Source organism: Suncus etruscus, chromosome 14 (assembly GCF_024139225.1).
Source record: "Suncus etruscus isolate mSunEtr1 chromosome 14, mSunEtr1.pri.cur, whole genome shotgun sequence".
NCBI classification, from domain to species: domain Eukaryota; kingdom Metazoa; phylum Chordata; class Mammalia; order Eulipotyphla; family Soricidae; genus Suncus; species Suncus etruscus.
The window spans coordinates 6,998,961-7,011,184 of NC_064861.1; the positions used below are offsets into that span (position 1 = coordinate 6,998,961).

The following is a 12,224-nucleotide window of genomic DNA, read 5'->3' on the forward strand; positions in this document are numbered from 1 at the left end:
ATGGGCCTTATGAATGATAAGGCTTGGGGAAAACCAGCTGCAGAATGACTGTATGGAGTGATCAATTGGCTAACTAAAAACTAAATTCACGGTTCCAAAGGAGACAGTGTGGTCCGGGATTGGGCTCTGGTCGAGCAATTTGCTTGCACCATCTTTGGCTTTATTGCTGTGATCTCAGGCTATGTGTAAACTAGTGTATGATCCCCAAAGCAATGCAGTGATGATCACAAGGCAAAGAACAAAATGTAAAATAACTTTGATGTTCTTAAAAATATGTGAGACAGGGGCCGGAGAGATAGCATGGAGGTAAGGCGTTTGCCTTTCATGCAGGAGGTCATCAGTTCGAATCCCGGCGCCCCATATGGTCCTCTGTGCCTGCCAGGAGCAATTTCTGAGCGTGGAGCCAGAAATAACCCCTGAGCACTGCCGGGTGTGACCCAAAAACCACAAAAAAAAAAAAAAATATGTGAGACTGGGGAGATGATTCAAGTGTAGAGCGTAATACAAAACGCCATGTTTGATTTTTGGCGCACACATACCCCTTGCAAGCACCCCTACATGTAGCCCAGCTAAGTTCCAAGCACCACAAGAAGAGGGCTGGGCTGTGCAGTGCCTAGCGTGGTCTTGGAGCTGCCGATCAGAATTGGGGTAACTGGAAAAAAAATTAAATTAAAAAAATATGGAGGACTTCAAACCTTGTTGAAGACATGTTGAGATATGTTTGTATAAGCCAAGAAATGTAAAAGACCCATTAGGCCCTTTAGGGAATGAGATTATGAAGGATGAGTTTACTTCTCTCCAATTATTTACATGTTAAGCAAAAGTGAAAAGGAGAAACTCGAAAAGGTCAACAGAAAACAGGTGGCTCTGAATTTCAGAACTGATTCCTGCAGAAACCAGTTCTCTTAGCTCCTGCCCTAGTTTTTTTAAATTTATTTTCTGGCACTAGAAAGTTGTCCAGGGAATGAGGGAAGTGCTCCTTTTTGGTTGAACTGTGCCCAGAATGTCTTACAGTGTGCTAATCAGCTTTCCTCTTATTTTGGCAGTTACAATCTTTCCTTGTGAAGGCCAATTAAATTAATTAAGGGAGGAGCACTCTCTGAAAAGGCCCCTTCTTTGGGGTCTTTTGAGTGGAAATGATTGCTTTTTGCTGGAAATTATTCCCTGGGCAGCTCTTAAAACATTTCATAATTGTTGAGAGAGATTTGCAAAGACGGTGTCACCACAACCTGCCCTTCTAAAATGCTGGAGAAGAATTTAGAGAACAGCTCAGGTCCTACAAATGAACCTGGCTCCATCTTCTCACAGACAGAGCACAGGATAATTGCGACTTACCTGATTGTGGCAGGTATGGACACCATTTGTTTGCTTTGGAAAGGATGTAGAGAAGCAGAGGATTGTGGTACACTATGCTTTAAGAGCAGAATGGGAACCAGACACTTTCAACTTTGGATCATTGACCAGATTATTGAGCAGCTCTGGCATGCTCATGTGAGGATAAGACCAGTCCAGACTGAAGAGCAAGTAAGAGGAGGTGGAAAGGAAAGATGAAAAATCAATGTTAAACAGTAGCTCATGGCACTGTTTAGTTTTAATTTTGCTAACAGAGATGGAGGAGGGTAAAGTTTGCTGAATTTCTTCGTTTTTGTTCTTTTTGGGGCCACACTTAGTGGTGCCATGGGGTTATTCCTGGCTCTATGCTCAGAAATCGTACCTGGCAGGCTCGAGTTACCATATGTAGTACCAGGGATCAAATCCAGGTACATCCTGGGTCATTTGTATGCAAGGCAGCAAATGTTCTACCGCTGTGCTATCACTCTGGCCCCATGCTGAACTTCTTAAAGAATAATTTTTTGGGCCCGGAGAGATAGCACAGCGGCGTTTGCGTTGCAAGCAGCCGATCCAGGACCAAAGGTGGTTGGTTCAAATCCCGGTGTCCCATATAGTCCCCTGTGCCTGCCAGGAGCTATTTCTGAGCAGACAGCCAGGAGTAACCCCTGAGCACTGCCAGGTGTGGCCCAAAAAACAAAAAACAAAAAAAAAAAAAAAAGAAGAATTTCTTTATAAAAAGCCAACCATAGATTTGGTTAATATGTTGTCAAGTACTTCATGAAAAAGTATACAGAATCGGTGGTGTCGTCCCCCCCCCAAATGTGTTTCTGTGTGTCATTTTCTGGTTTTAGACCTAATTTTTGGGATGTTGGCCATGCTGATAGAATCTAGCTAGGATGGAAAGGTCCTGGAAAGAAAATAAAAAGAGCCAGAGTGACTCATTTGAAGACAGAGCTTGAAGATCTAGCTCAGAATTTCATAGTGGAGAACTCTCGAACTTTGGGTCTCAGTTTCCAGTTCTTTACAGATTAAGTTCCTTTACCTTTTTGTTCTTTAATTATCTTCTGTGTAAAATAAACTACTATGACAATAATAAAATTAAAAGATATATAAGGACACATGTACTAGGTGTTGGAGGAATATGTTTACACACACACCTGTCATTGGTGCTAATATTGGAGTAATGTGAGGGATGGGAGGGAGAGGGACTTGGAATAAAGTTAGCCAAAAGGTATTTATGAAGACTATGCCATGAAGAGGAGGATTTGGGGACAGAACTTACTAGTACAGAACATCTGGATAGGGAATGGAAGGGTGTTTGAAGAAAAGTGAAACATGAGTCAGAATGTACTTAGTCCTGGTGTATTTGACAAATAATGAAAACAGAGTGTATTGGATAGCATAGGCATTTGCTAGGAGGGGGTGAAAACAGTGAGGCACAGGCCAAAGTGATAGCATAGCAAAGAGGGCATTTACCTTGCATGCAGCTGACTCAGGTTCGATCCCTGGCATCCCATATGGTCCTTAGTCCACCAGTAGTAATTTCTGAATACAGCCAGGAATAATGCTTGATGCTGGCTGCTGGTTGTGGACTCCCAAAACAACAGCAAAAAAAAAAAAAAAAAAAAAAACAGGCAAAGAGGGTAGAATATCAGTCGGGACATGCAGACTTGCATCCCTCAGAAAGTGGGGACTTTTTGAAATTTTGAGGAGTAGGAAGGATGTGGTTAATTCTGAGCTATTCTGCCACCAGTGTTGAGGATTAAAGATGGGGACCCCAGAAGATTGGCCTGACAGGATGATGCACTAACCCAAGAGCCAAGATCAGCTCAAAAATTCTTCCTTCAGGGCTGGACCAGCACAGGTGGTAGGGCGTCTGCCTTGCACACACTAACCTAGAATGGACCACGGTTCAATCCCCTGGTGTCCCATATGGTCCCCCAAGCCAGGAGTGATTCTGAGCACATAGCCAGGAGTAACCCCTAAGCATCACCGGATGTGGCCCAAAACCCAAAACAAACAAAATAATTCTTCCTTTGCAGGGAGGGGCCTTCTGTGCACTGGTTCCTGGAAATCGCCTCCTTTTCTGACGACTATGGGGGCTGCCATTAGCAGTTCTCACAGTCTTGAACATGACTATTAGAAGCCCTAAAAGCTCCTCACTTGCACCTCGTAGGGTAAGGCCTAGTGTGGCCCCCATTTGGGAAACTTCTGCAGCCCCTGGAGCAAGTAGTAGATGCTGATGTGATTAATATCACATTCAGTCCATTCAACGTGCTTCACTGTCAACCCAGAGACAGTCTTTTGGTGGCGGTTTGGGGGCTACCCCAAGCAAGCAGTGCTCAGGGCTTACTCACTCTTGGCTCTTTGCTCAGGGACCATATGGGTTGCTGGGGATCAAACTCAGATTGGTCACATCTGAGGCAACTGCCTTACCCATCTCTCCCCCAAACCATCCTGATTCAAGTGTTTTATTCCCTAATCCCAGGGCCAAGGCAATATTGAGTTTCTGTAGAGCTGAGAGTGATTATCCCAGGCAGGAACTTGACTTTGAGGTGATTTGTTTTTTCAGACAATCTAAGGGCCAGCTCAACTTCCCCTCTGCATAGAACTGAACCTTACTGTAGGTTTGTTCTGTGGGGTGACGTGTATCTGTTGGACAAGGAATTCTGGCTGGAACAACAAATCAAGCTTCAACTCTTATTCCGTCCTGTTAGAGGTTTTGTGCCTTTCCTGGTCTGACCCAGGCTCAAGATTCATTTCCATTTCCTTTCAATCCTATATCATGAAATCTTCCTGTGTCTCTGTGCTCAGGAATCACTTCTGGCAGGCTTGGGGAACCATAAGGGATGCCAGGAATCAAACCTGGGTTGGCTATGTGTAAGGCAAATGTTCCACTCGCTGTACTATCACTCTGGCCCCTCACTTTCCTATTTCTATTTCATAGACTATAAAGACTTTAGTATTAAAAAAACTCAGCTAAGGGGCTTCAAATAAACACACTACATTTATGTCTTAAAGGGGCTTAAACATTCACTTTGATTCTGCTCTCACGCATTCCAATGCAAGTGTATTTTGTGTCTGTCTGTTCTCAGGCATATTAAGTCTCCTGAGCAATGTAGCAGTCCTAGGCATCTTTATCAAGCACAAGGAACTTCGGACACGCACCAATGCAATTATCGTGAATCTGGCCCTCACTGACATTGGGGTGAGCAGCATCGGCTACCCCATGTCTGCTGCTTCCGATCTGCATGCAAGCTGGAAATTTGGCTCTGCTGGGTGCCAGGTAGAAAAGACATGAAACACACAAAAAAGCAGATGGTAGAGATGCAGATCTAAAGGTCTAAGAAAAAATCTACCAGGTTCCCATCAAAGAAGATGATGTAGTATGATAGAAAGAGTGTTGTTAGGGGAAATAGCTTTAAGACTGGATACCTCCTTGCACAAAAGCAACTCTAGTAAATGTTTTCCTATGCATCCCTTACGCAAATAACTGCAGCTAGCATAAAATGAAAAGGCAGAATGTTGGGCCAGAGCAATCGCACAGCAGGGAGGGCATTTGTCTTGCAAGTGGCTGACATGGGTTTCATCCCCGGGATCCCATATGGTTCCCTGACTCTGCCAGGAGTAATTTCTTAGCACAGAGCCAGGAGTATTTCCTATTCACTGGGTTTGGCCCAGAAACAAAAAGCAGGATTCTCTTTTCCTCTGAATACACCAGCCTGTTCTTGGGTTTTCCTGGCTCTGTGCTCAGGGACCATATGGGATGCGAGGAATTGAACCTGGGTTCGTCATGTGCCATGCAAGTGCCCTACCTCTGTACTCTCTCCAGTCCCCTGCCTTGAATATTTTTGTTTAAATTAATGAAGTTCAAAGAATTTTTCTCATAAATCTGTTACAATATAATAAAAAGTTTACATTTAAAATCAACACAACAAAGTCATTTAATGCATTTAAAACACATTCTTGCAGCAATAAGAAAACAAAAGGTAAATGTTTCATAGGAGATTGCTTAGAATGGTAGATTCTTCCCAGTTTTGTTTTTCAGGTTTATGCTGGATTGAATATCTTTTTTGGGATGGCAAGTATTGGATTACTCACCCTTGTGGCCGTGGACAGATACCTGACCATCTGCTGTCCTCACATAGGTACTGTCTCAGAGAAGCTTTCTCAACCAATCCCCATCGCTCAGCACCATTCATCATTCTTTCAACTTAAAACATAAACAGGATTGCCTGTTGTCAAGAGTCACTTTTGGGGCCAGAGCAGTAGCTCAAGCAGAAAGGTGTCTGCCTTGCCCGCACTGGCCTAGGATGGACCACGGTTTAATTCCCCGGTGTCCCATATGGTCCCCCAAGCCAGGGCGATTTCTGAGCATATAGCCTGAGTGTCACTAGGTGTGGCCCCAAAACAAAAAAAAGTGACTTTTTCTCCTTCTGGCAGTCTTTGTTCAAAAGTGTCAATGAGTTCTTTCCACTCAGTAAGATCCACAACTGAGCTGGAGAGATAGCACAGTGGATAGTGGGTAGTGCCTTGCACATGGTTGACCTGGTTTGATCCTTGGCACTCATATGGACCCCCAAGCATCACTAGGAATAATTCCTGAGTGCAGAGCCAGGAGTAACCCAAGTGCCACTGAGTGTGGCCCTAAAGCAAAAAAAAAGAAATAAATAAAAAAATTAAAAAAATCCTAACAAACAGTAAGATCCACAATTCCATGCATATTCTCCAAGATCTTGTAAGACCTATCTCTGGCCAGTTGGCCAGTTTTGACTGGGGCTTTTTCACTTGGGGATCCTTACACATCTCCCTTCACGTTTACCCTGATACCCTTCATTTAGAATGTAAATTCACATTTGAGCCCATGGAAGTGCTCAGTAAGGACTCTACTGTGAATCAAAGTAGAATGAAATATTCTCACTAGTTTTCCTGTGCTCGTTCACAGAGCGAAGAATGACCAGAAAATCCTATGCCAGCCTGATTCTGGGCACCTGGCTTAACGGCTGCTTCTGGGCTCTGATGCCCATCTTGGGGTGGGCAAGTTATGCCCCGGACCCCACGGGGGTCACCTGTACCATCAACTGGCAAGAAAATGGCATGTAAGTGATGTGTTTACACTCCATAATCATATGCGCCTATAGCGGGAAGATGGTCACCATCTCAAACTCTGCTGAAGGCATTTCCAGCATCTTCTATGAATCACACAGCAAAAGGCAATCAGTGCAAAGAACCGCATGCTAGTTAGTGAGGCTCCTCTCTCCTGGTGGAGGAAACAAGAATTCAGTTCATTCCATGAAACAAAAGATGAACCAGAAAAACAAAACAAAACAAAACAGAAAGCTTCTAAATCTCTCAATCTGAAACTCTGTAGAGGTGAAAAAGACATAAAAGGCCCAAGCTATTCTCTTGCAGCTGTTTTCATTCTGGAAGGTAACTTTTGACAGCATATAAATGATAGCCCAAGAAATGAGGGGGTGGTGGTGGAGCGGTGGCACAAGCAGTAGGGCATCTACCTTTCATGCACTAACCTAGGATGGACTGTGGTTCAATCCCCCAGCATCCCATATGGTTCCCCTAGCCAGGAGTAACCCCTGAGCATCTCCAGGTGTGCCCTATCCCCAGAAAACCCAAAAAGCAAAAAGAAATGAATGAGGTTCTAATAAAACTATTTACAAAGATAGAGGAAAGGCTGACTTGGCCTGCAAGCTGTAGATTCCCCAATCGCTACTTAGTGCAGAACAGAACTAACGGAGTCACTCAGCTATTTAATATGCAATGACTGGAGCTGGGTGTTGTCTTTTTTCTAAGACTGACCCACTCTCCTTTCCCCTGCATGGGGCACTGCAGCCAAAGGCACAAATCCCTCTTTCTCTTTTCAGATCTTTTGTTTCTTACACAATGGCAGTTATTGCTATCAATTTCATCATGCCCTTGACCCTGATGGTTTACTGCTATTGTCACGTGGCCTGGGCCATTAAATGTCACACTACTTGCGAGAGCACTGGACACCTCAATGATTGGTCAAGCCAGGTAGCTGTAACCAAGGTGAGCCATCCACCTGCTTTTTTGGGGGTATTTTGGGCCATACCCGAGGGTACTTGGGAGTTATTACTGGCTTTGAGCTCAGAAAGTACTTCTGGCAGGCTCAGGGACCATATGAGATGCCGGGGATCAAAACCTGGTCGGCCATATGCAAGGCAAATGCTCTCCCTGCTGTATTATCGCTTTGGCCCACTGAATGCCTTTAAGTTTCACATCAAGCATCACATCCATATAGACTTCCTAGCCCGACTCTCTAGCTCATTCTTCTATTTGCCTCCAAATTTCTGACTTATGTGCTGATCCATTCTCTGGGATATTTCTGTATGTCATTACCTCTTAATGGCCTTTTGTGAAAAGTTCTTTTGTTTTAGCACCAAGCCTCCCTCCTCCCAGCTTTTCTCTCCCTATTTTGCTCATATGTTAACATTTGGTTAGCAGCAGGCCACTTTCTGCCTTTGAGTTACACCCTATTGAGCTCAAGGATCTCATGGGATCCTATAGGATGCTGGGGATCAAACTTGGGTCTACCTGCTGGACTACCTGCTGCATTATCACTGCAGCCCACTGGGTTCTTGTTATTGCGGAGAACCCCAGGACAGAAGCAAAGTTCAATAGAAAATAAAAACAAAACCAAGTGCTGAAATTCTAGCCCGGATGCATCGTCATGCTGCCTGCAGCTGATGGTGAGTTGGGACTTCTCTTGCAGATGTCTGTGATAATGATACTTATGTTCCTGGCTGCCTGGTCCCCATATGCCATTGTGTGCTTATGGGCTTCTTTTGGTGACCCCAAGGCCATTCCCCCCATGATGGCCCTGATAGCACCACTGTTTGCCAAATCTTCAACCTTCTACAACCCCTGCATCTATGTGGTGGCCAATAAAAAGTAAGTAAAGCCTAAAATGCTACTGAATTTAAGAAATGAATATGGAGAGAATTGCTTTCTTAGAATTTTTTGGTTTTTTTGGCCTCATCCAGTGGTGCTCAGGGGTTACTCCTAGTTCTGAGATCAGGAATCACTCCTGTGGGACTTGGGGCATCACTCGTCTGGGATGCTGGGAATCGAAAGTGGATTAGCCACATATGCAAGACAAGTGCCCTACCTGTTGTACTTCTGCTCAGGGACTCAGAGAGAATGTTAATGAGGCAACGAATAAATCTGTTAAGACTTTGTGGGGGGTGGGTAGGGAGCAAGATATAAAGAGTTACTTCAGGGGCCAGAATGATCGTACAAAGAAAAAACAAAAGCTATCCTCAAAATAGTCCTATGCCAAGTTCCTCCTCACAGGGGGAGTTCCTTCTTTCTCTCTACTTTCCGATAAGCTTTTCTACCTTCCTAAAACATTTTTTTTAAGTATTTTTTTCCACACCTGTATGGGAATGCTTATCAACATTTGATCAAAGGAAGCAGCATTGGCATTCCAGGAGCAAATTACTTGACTTCTGCTCACATTTTTCTGATCAAGTATTTACATAAGAAGATTGGAAATTTTATAGGGAACATAAAATTCTTTCTTGGGGGGTCACACCCAGCAGTGCTCAGGGGTTACTCCTGGCTCTGTATTCAAGGGTCACTCCTGGCAGCGCTCAGCAGACCATATGGGATGCTGGGGATCAAACTCAGGTTGGCTACATGCAAGGCAAGTGCCTTAACTGCTCCAGCCCCAAGGGAACATAAAATTCCTAAGGTCCAGAGTCCGGATCGATAGCACAGCAGTAGGGCATTTGCTTTGCAGGCAGCTGGCCTGGATGGACTCATGTTTGATCCCCAACATCTCATATGGTCCCCTGAGTCATCCAGGAGTGACTTCTGACTGAAGAGCCAGGAGTAATCCCTGAGCACTGTTGGATGTGGCCTCCCCAAAATTCATAAGGTCCAAAAAACCACTTTTAATTTAGAGCTCACTGGTCTCCTTTGAAAAGGTCAGTATTGGGCCCGGAGAGAAAGCACAGCGGTGTTTGCCTTGCAAGCAGCCGATCCAGGACCTAAGGTGGTTGGTTCGAATCCCGGTGTCTCATATGGTCCCCTGTGCCTGCCAGGAGCTATTTCTGAGCAGACAGCTAGGAGTAACCCCTGAGCACCGCCTGGTGTGGCCCAAAAAACAAAAAAAAACCAAAAAAACAAAAGAAAAAAAAAGGTCAGTATTCTTGGGAGCCGGAGCGATAGCATAGTGGGTAGGACATTTGCCTTGCATTCTAGCATCCTATATGGTTCCCAAGCCTGCCAGGAACGATTTCTGAGTGTAGAGTCAGAAGTGACCCCTGAGCACTGCTCAGTGTGGCCCAAACACACCCCCCCCCCAAAAAAAATGTCAGTATTCTTGAATCCCCAGGTTTTTGCTTGGAAGCTCAAATGCACGAAGCAGAGGTCCTTGGTCGAAATAAATAAATAAATTACACCAACTGACATTAGAAAGAGGCTTTAAAGTACCCAGAAAGATCTGGTGCTAAAAACAAAAACAAAACATACTTACAACCATGACATGGGCTGGAGAGATAGCACAGCGGTAGGGCATTTGCCTTGCAAGCAGCTGATTCGAACAGACAGTGGTTCGAATCCCGGCATCCTGTATGTTCTGTGCCTGTGCCTGTCAAGAGCGACTTCTGAGAGCAGAGCCAGGAGTAACCCTGAGTACCACCAGGTGTAACTTAATTTTTTTTGGGGGGGGGGGGCCACACCCGGTGGTGCTCAGAGGTTACTCCTGGCTATTTGCTCAGAAATAGCTCCTGGCAGGCATGGGAGAGGTTAAGGGATGCCAAAATTCGAACCAACCACCTCAGGTCCTGGATCGGCTGCTTGCAAGGCCAACACTGCTGTGCTATCTTTCTGGCCCCTGTTTTTTTTTTTTTTAAAGTCAGATTCATTAGTACTTTTTTTTTTTTTTTTTTTTTTTTTGTTTTTTGGGTCACACCCGGCATTGCTCAGGGGTTACTCCTGGCTGTTTGCTCAGAAATAGCTCCTGGCAGGCATGGGGGACCATATGGGACACCGGGATTCGAACCAACCACCCTTGGTCCTGGATCGGCTGTTTGCAAGGCAAACGCCACTGTGCTATCTCTCCGGGCCTCATTAGTACTTTTGATCAAGGACACACAGTTGGTCTTTCGCTGCCTCCTATTGTTTATCCATCTATAAATGTTCTCCATAGGGAAATGTTCCAGGCAGAAGCAGGGACATATTTGGAGATGCCCATAGGCAAGGCTGGCACCTTCAGCATATTTGAGCTTAGACTGTGGCCCTACCATCCCCATATTCAGAAATGCTTTCAAGTTTCAAGTCACTAACAGGACCACACCACATCCCCCCTTTTATTTTAGATTTCGGAAGGCCATGTTCACCATGTTCCAATGTCAGACTCACCGAGCAATGCCTGCAACGAATATTTTACCCATGGATGTAACTCAGAGGCCACTGGCTTCCGAAAGAAACTGAAATGAGAGAGGAGGCATAGCATCAATATAACGTTTGATGTAGTTTTTCTTTGGGGGAGGGCAATGGTTTCATTTGATCTTTTTCAGGAGAGGGATCCACACCCTGTGAGCCTGGAGCTTGTTGAGATTGTGAATGTGGGACCCTCTCCTATACTTCAGACATGGGCACCATCTCCCTGGTCCTTCATCCCAGAAACTGATTGGTTCTATTGGACTGTAAGTGTAAGTGCAAAAACTCACAGCTGTTCCATTTGTGCATTAACAACCGTGGTGTTAATTTTCCTATATATAAATTAATTGCTGAACTCCTTTGATGCATCTCAGCACATGCCATTAACACATCTTCTCTCTCTAACCGAAGTTGCACATCACGTTTATGGATGACCTGTGACTTGTCTGGTCCTCCATCTGACTGGTAGTTTAAGGTTGGGATTAATCAAAGCAATGGCTACTAGGTTTTTTTGTTTGTTTGTTTATAAATAATCATTGAAATAAGTTGCTGGATGTCCCAGTTGGAAGGGGACTGAACACAGAGCGGAGTACTGACTAGTGAGGAAAAAATTTTATGCAAATTCTTGACTTATATACTATTGAATAAAAATCTTTGAAAAGAACAGGACATAGCTCAGGGTTCATGCTTGCATCCTGAATCTGGCAGCCCAGTATCACCAGGTCTGAAAACTCAACTGACCAGCCAAGGGGTTCAGCATAGCCAGCTGGGAATGATCCCTGGGCCCCCTGAGCACTGCCCCACTAGTGCTCAGAGCTCTGAGCTCAGAAAGCTCTCCTGGCAGCTCAGGGGACCATATGGGATACCAAAAATGAAACACAGGTCTGTCCTGGGTCAGCTGCATGCAAGGCCAATGCACTACTGCTGTGCTATCTCTCCAGCACCAACATCCAGTAAACGTTTAATACTGTTGTTTCTAAATCACGTCAGCCATTCATAGAGTTTATGGATCGAATCTCTATGCTAATTTTTTACTGTGTATATTTAAACCCCACTTTTTTCTGTCCATATTCTGTACAGGGTTTAAGACTCACTTGTATTTCATGTTGGTGACCAAAGATTATGTGATATTGGCCCTCAAAACTTAATTTTTTCTTTCAGGGGTTATTCTTTTTTTTTTTTTTTTTTTTTTTTTGGTTTTTGGGCCACACCTGGCAATGCTCAGGGGTTACTCCTGGCTGTCTGCTCAGAAATAGCTCCTGGCAGGCACGGGGGACCCTATGAAACACTGGGATTCGAACCTTTGGTCCTGGATTGGCTGCCTGCAAGGCAAACGCCGCTGTGCTATCTCTCCGGGCCCTCAGGAGTTATTCTTAACTCTGCTCTCAGGGGCTTGAGGGACCATGTGGGTGCTGGGGATTAAGCCACCCATGTACAAGTTATGTATCCTACTTGCTGTGCTATTGCTC

The 12,224-nt window shown here is 44.7% G+C and overlaps 1 protein-coding gene across 1 annotated transcript; it reads left to right on the forward strand.

The window, feature by feature from the left end:
• The first annotated feature begins 1,242 nt into the window (after nucleotides 1-1,242).
• RRH (retinal pigment epithelium-derived rhodopsin homolog) lies at nucleotides 1,243-10,806 on the forward strand. Its single transcript, XM_049786550.1, has 7 exons — nucleotides 1,243-1,348; nucleotides 4,428-4,618; nucleotides 5,381-5,480; nucleotides 6,278-6,431; nucleotides 7,212-7,377; nucleotides 8,081-8,259; nucleotides 10,692-10,806. The coding sequence occupies exons 1-7, from the start codon at nucleotides 1,243-1,245 to the stop codon at nucleotides 10,804-10,806; spliced, it is 1,011 nt and encodes a 336-aa protein (XP_049642507.1).
• The last annotated feature ends 1,418 nt before the right edge of the window (nucleotides 10,807-12,224 follow it).

Coding starts and splice junctions, on each gene's coding strand:
- RRH (XM_049786550.1), top strand. CDS start 1,243: ATGCTGGAGAAGAATTTAGAGAACAGCTCAGGTCCTACAAATGAACCT. Junction 7,378..8,080: donor GCCAGGTAGCTGTAACCAAG/GTGAGCCATCCA, acceptor CTTCTCTTGCAG/ATGTCTGTGATAATGATACT. Junction 8,260..10,691: donor TATGTGGTGGCCAATAAAAA/GTAAGTAAAGCC, acceptor CTTTTATTTTAG/ATTTCGGAAGGCCATGTTCA.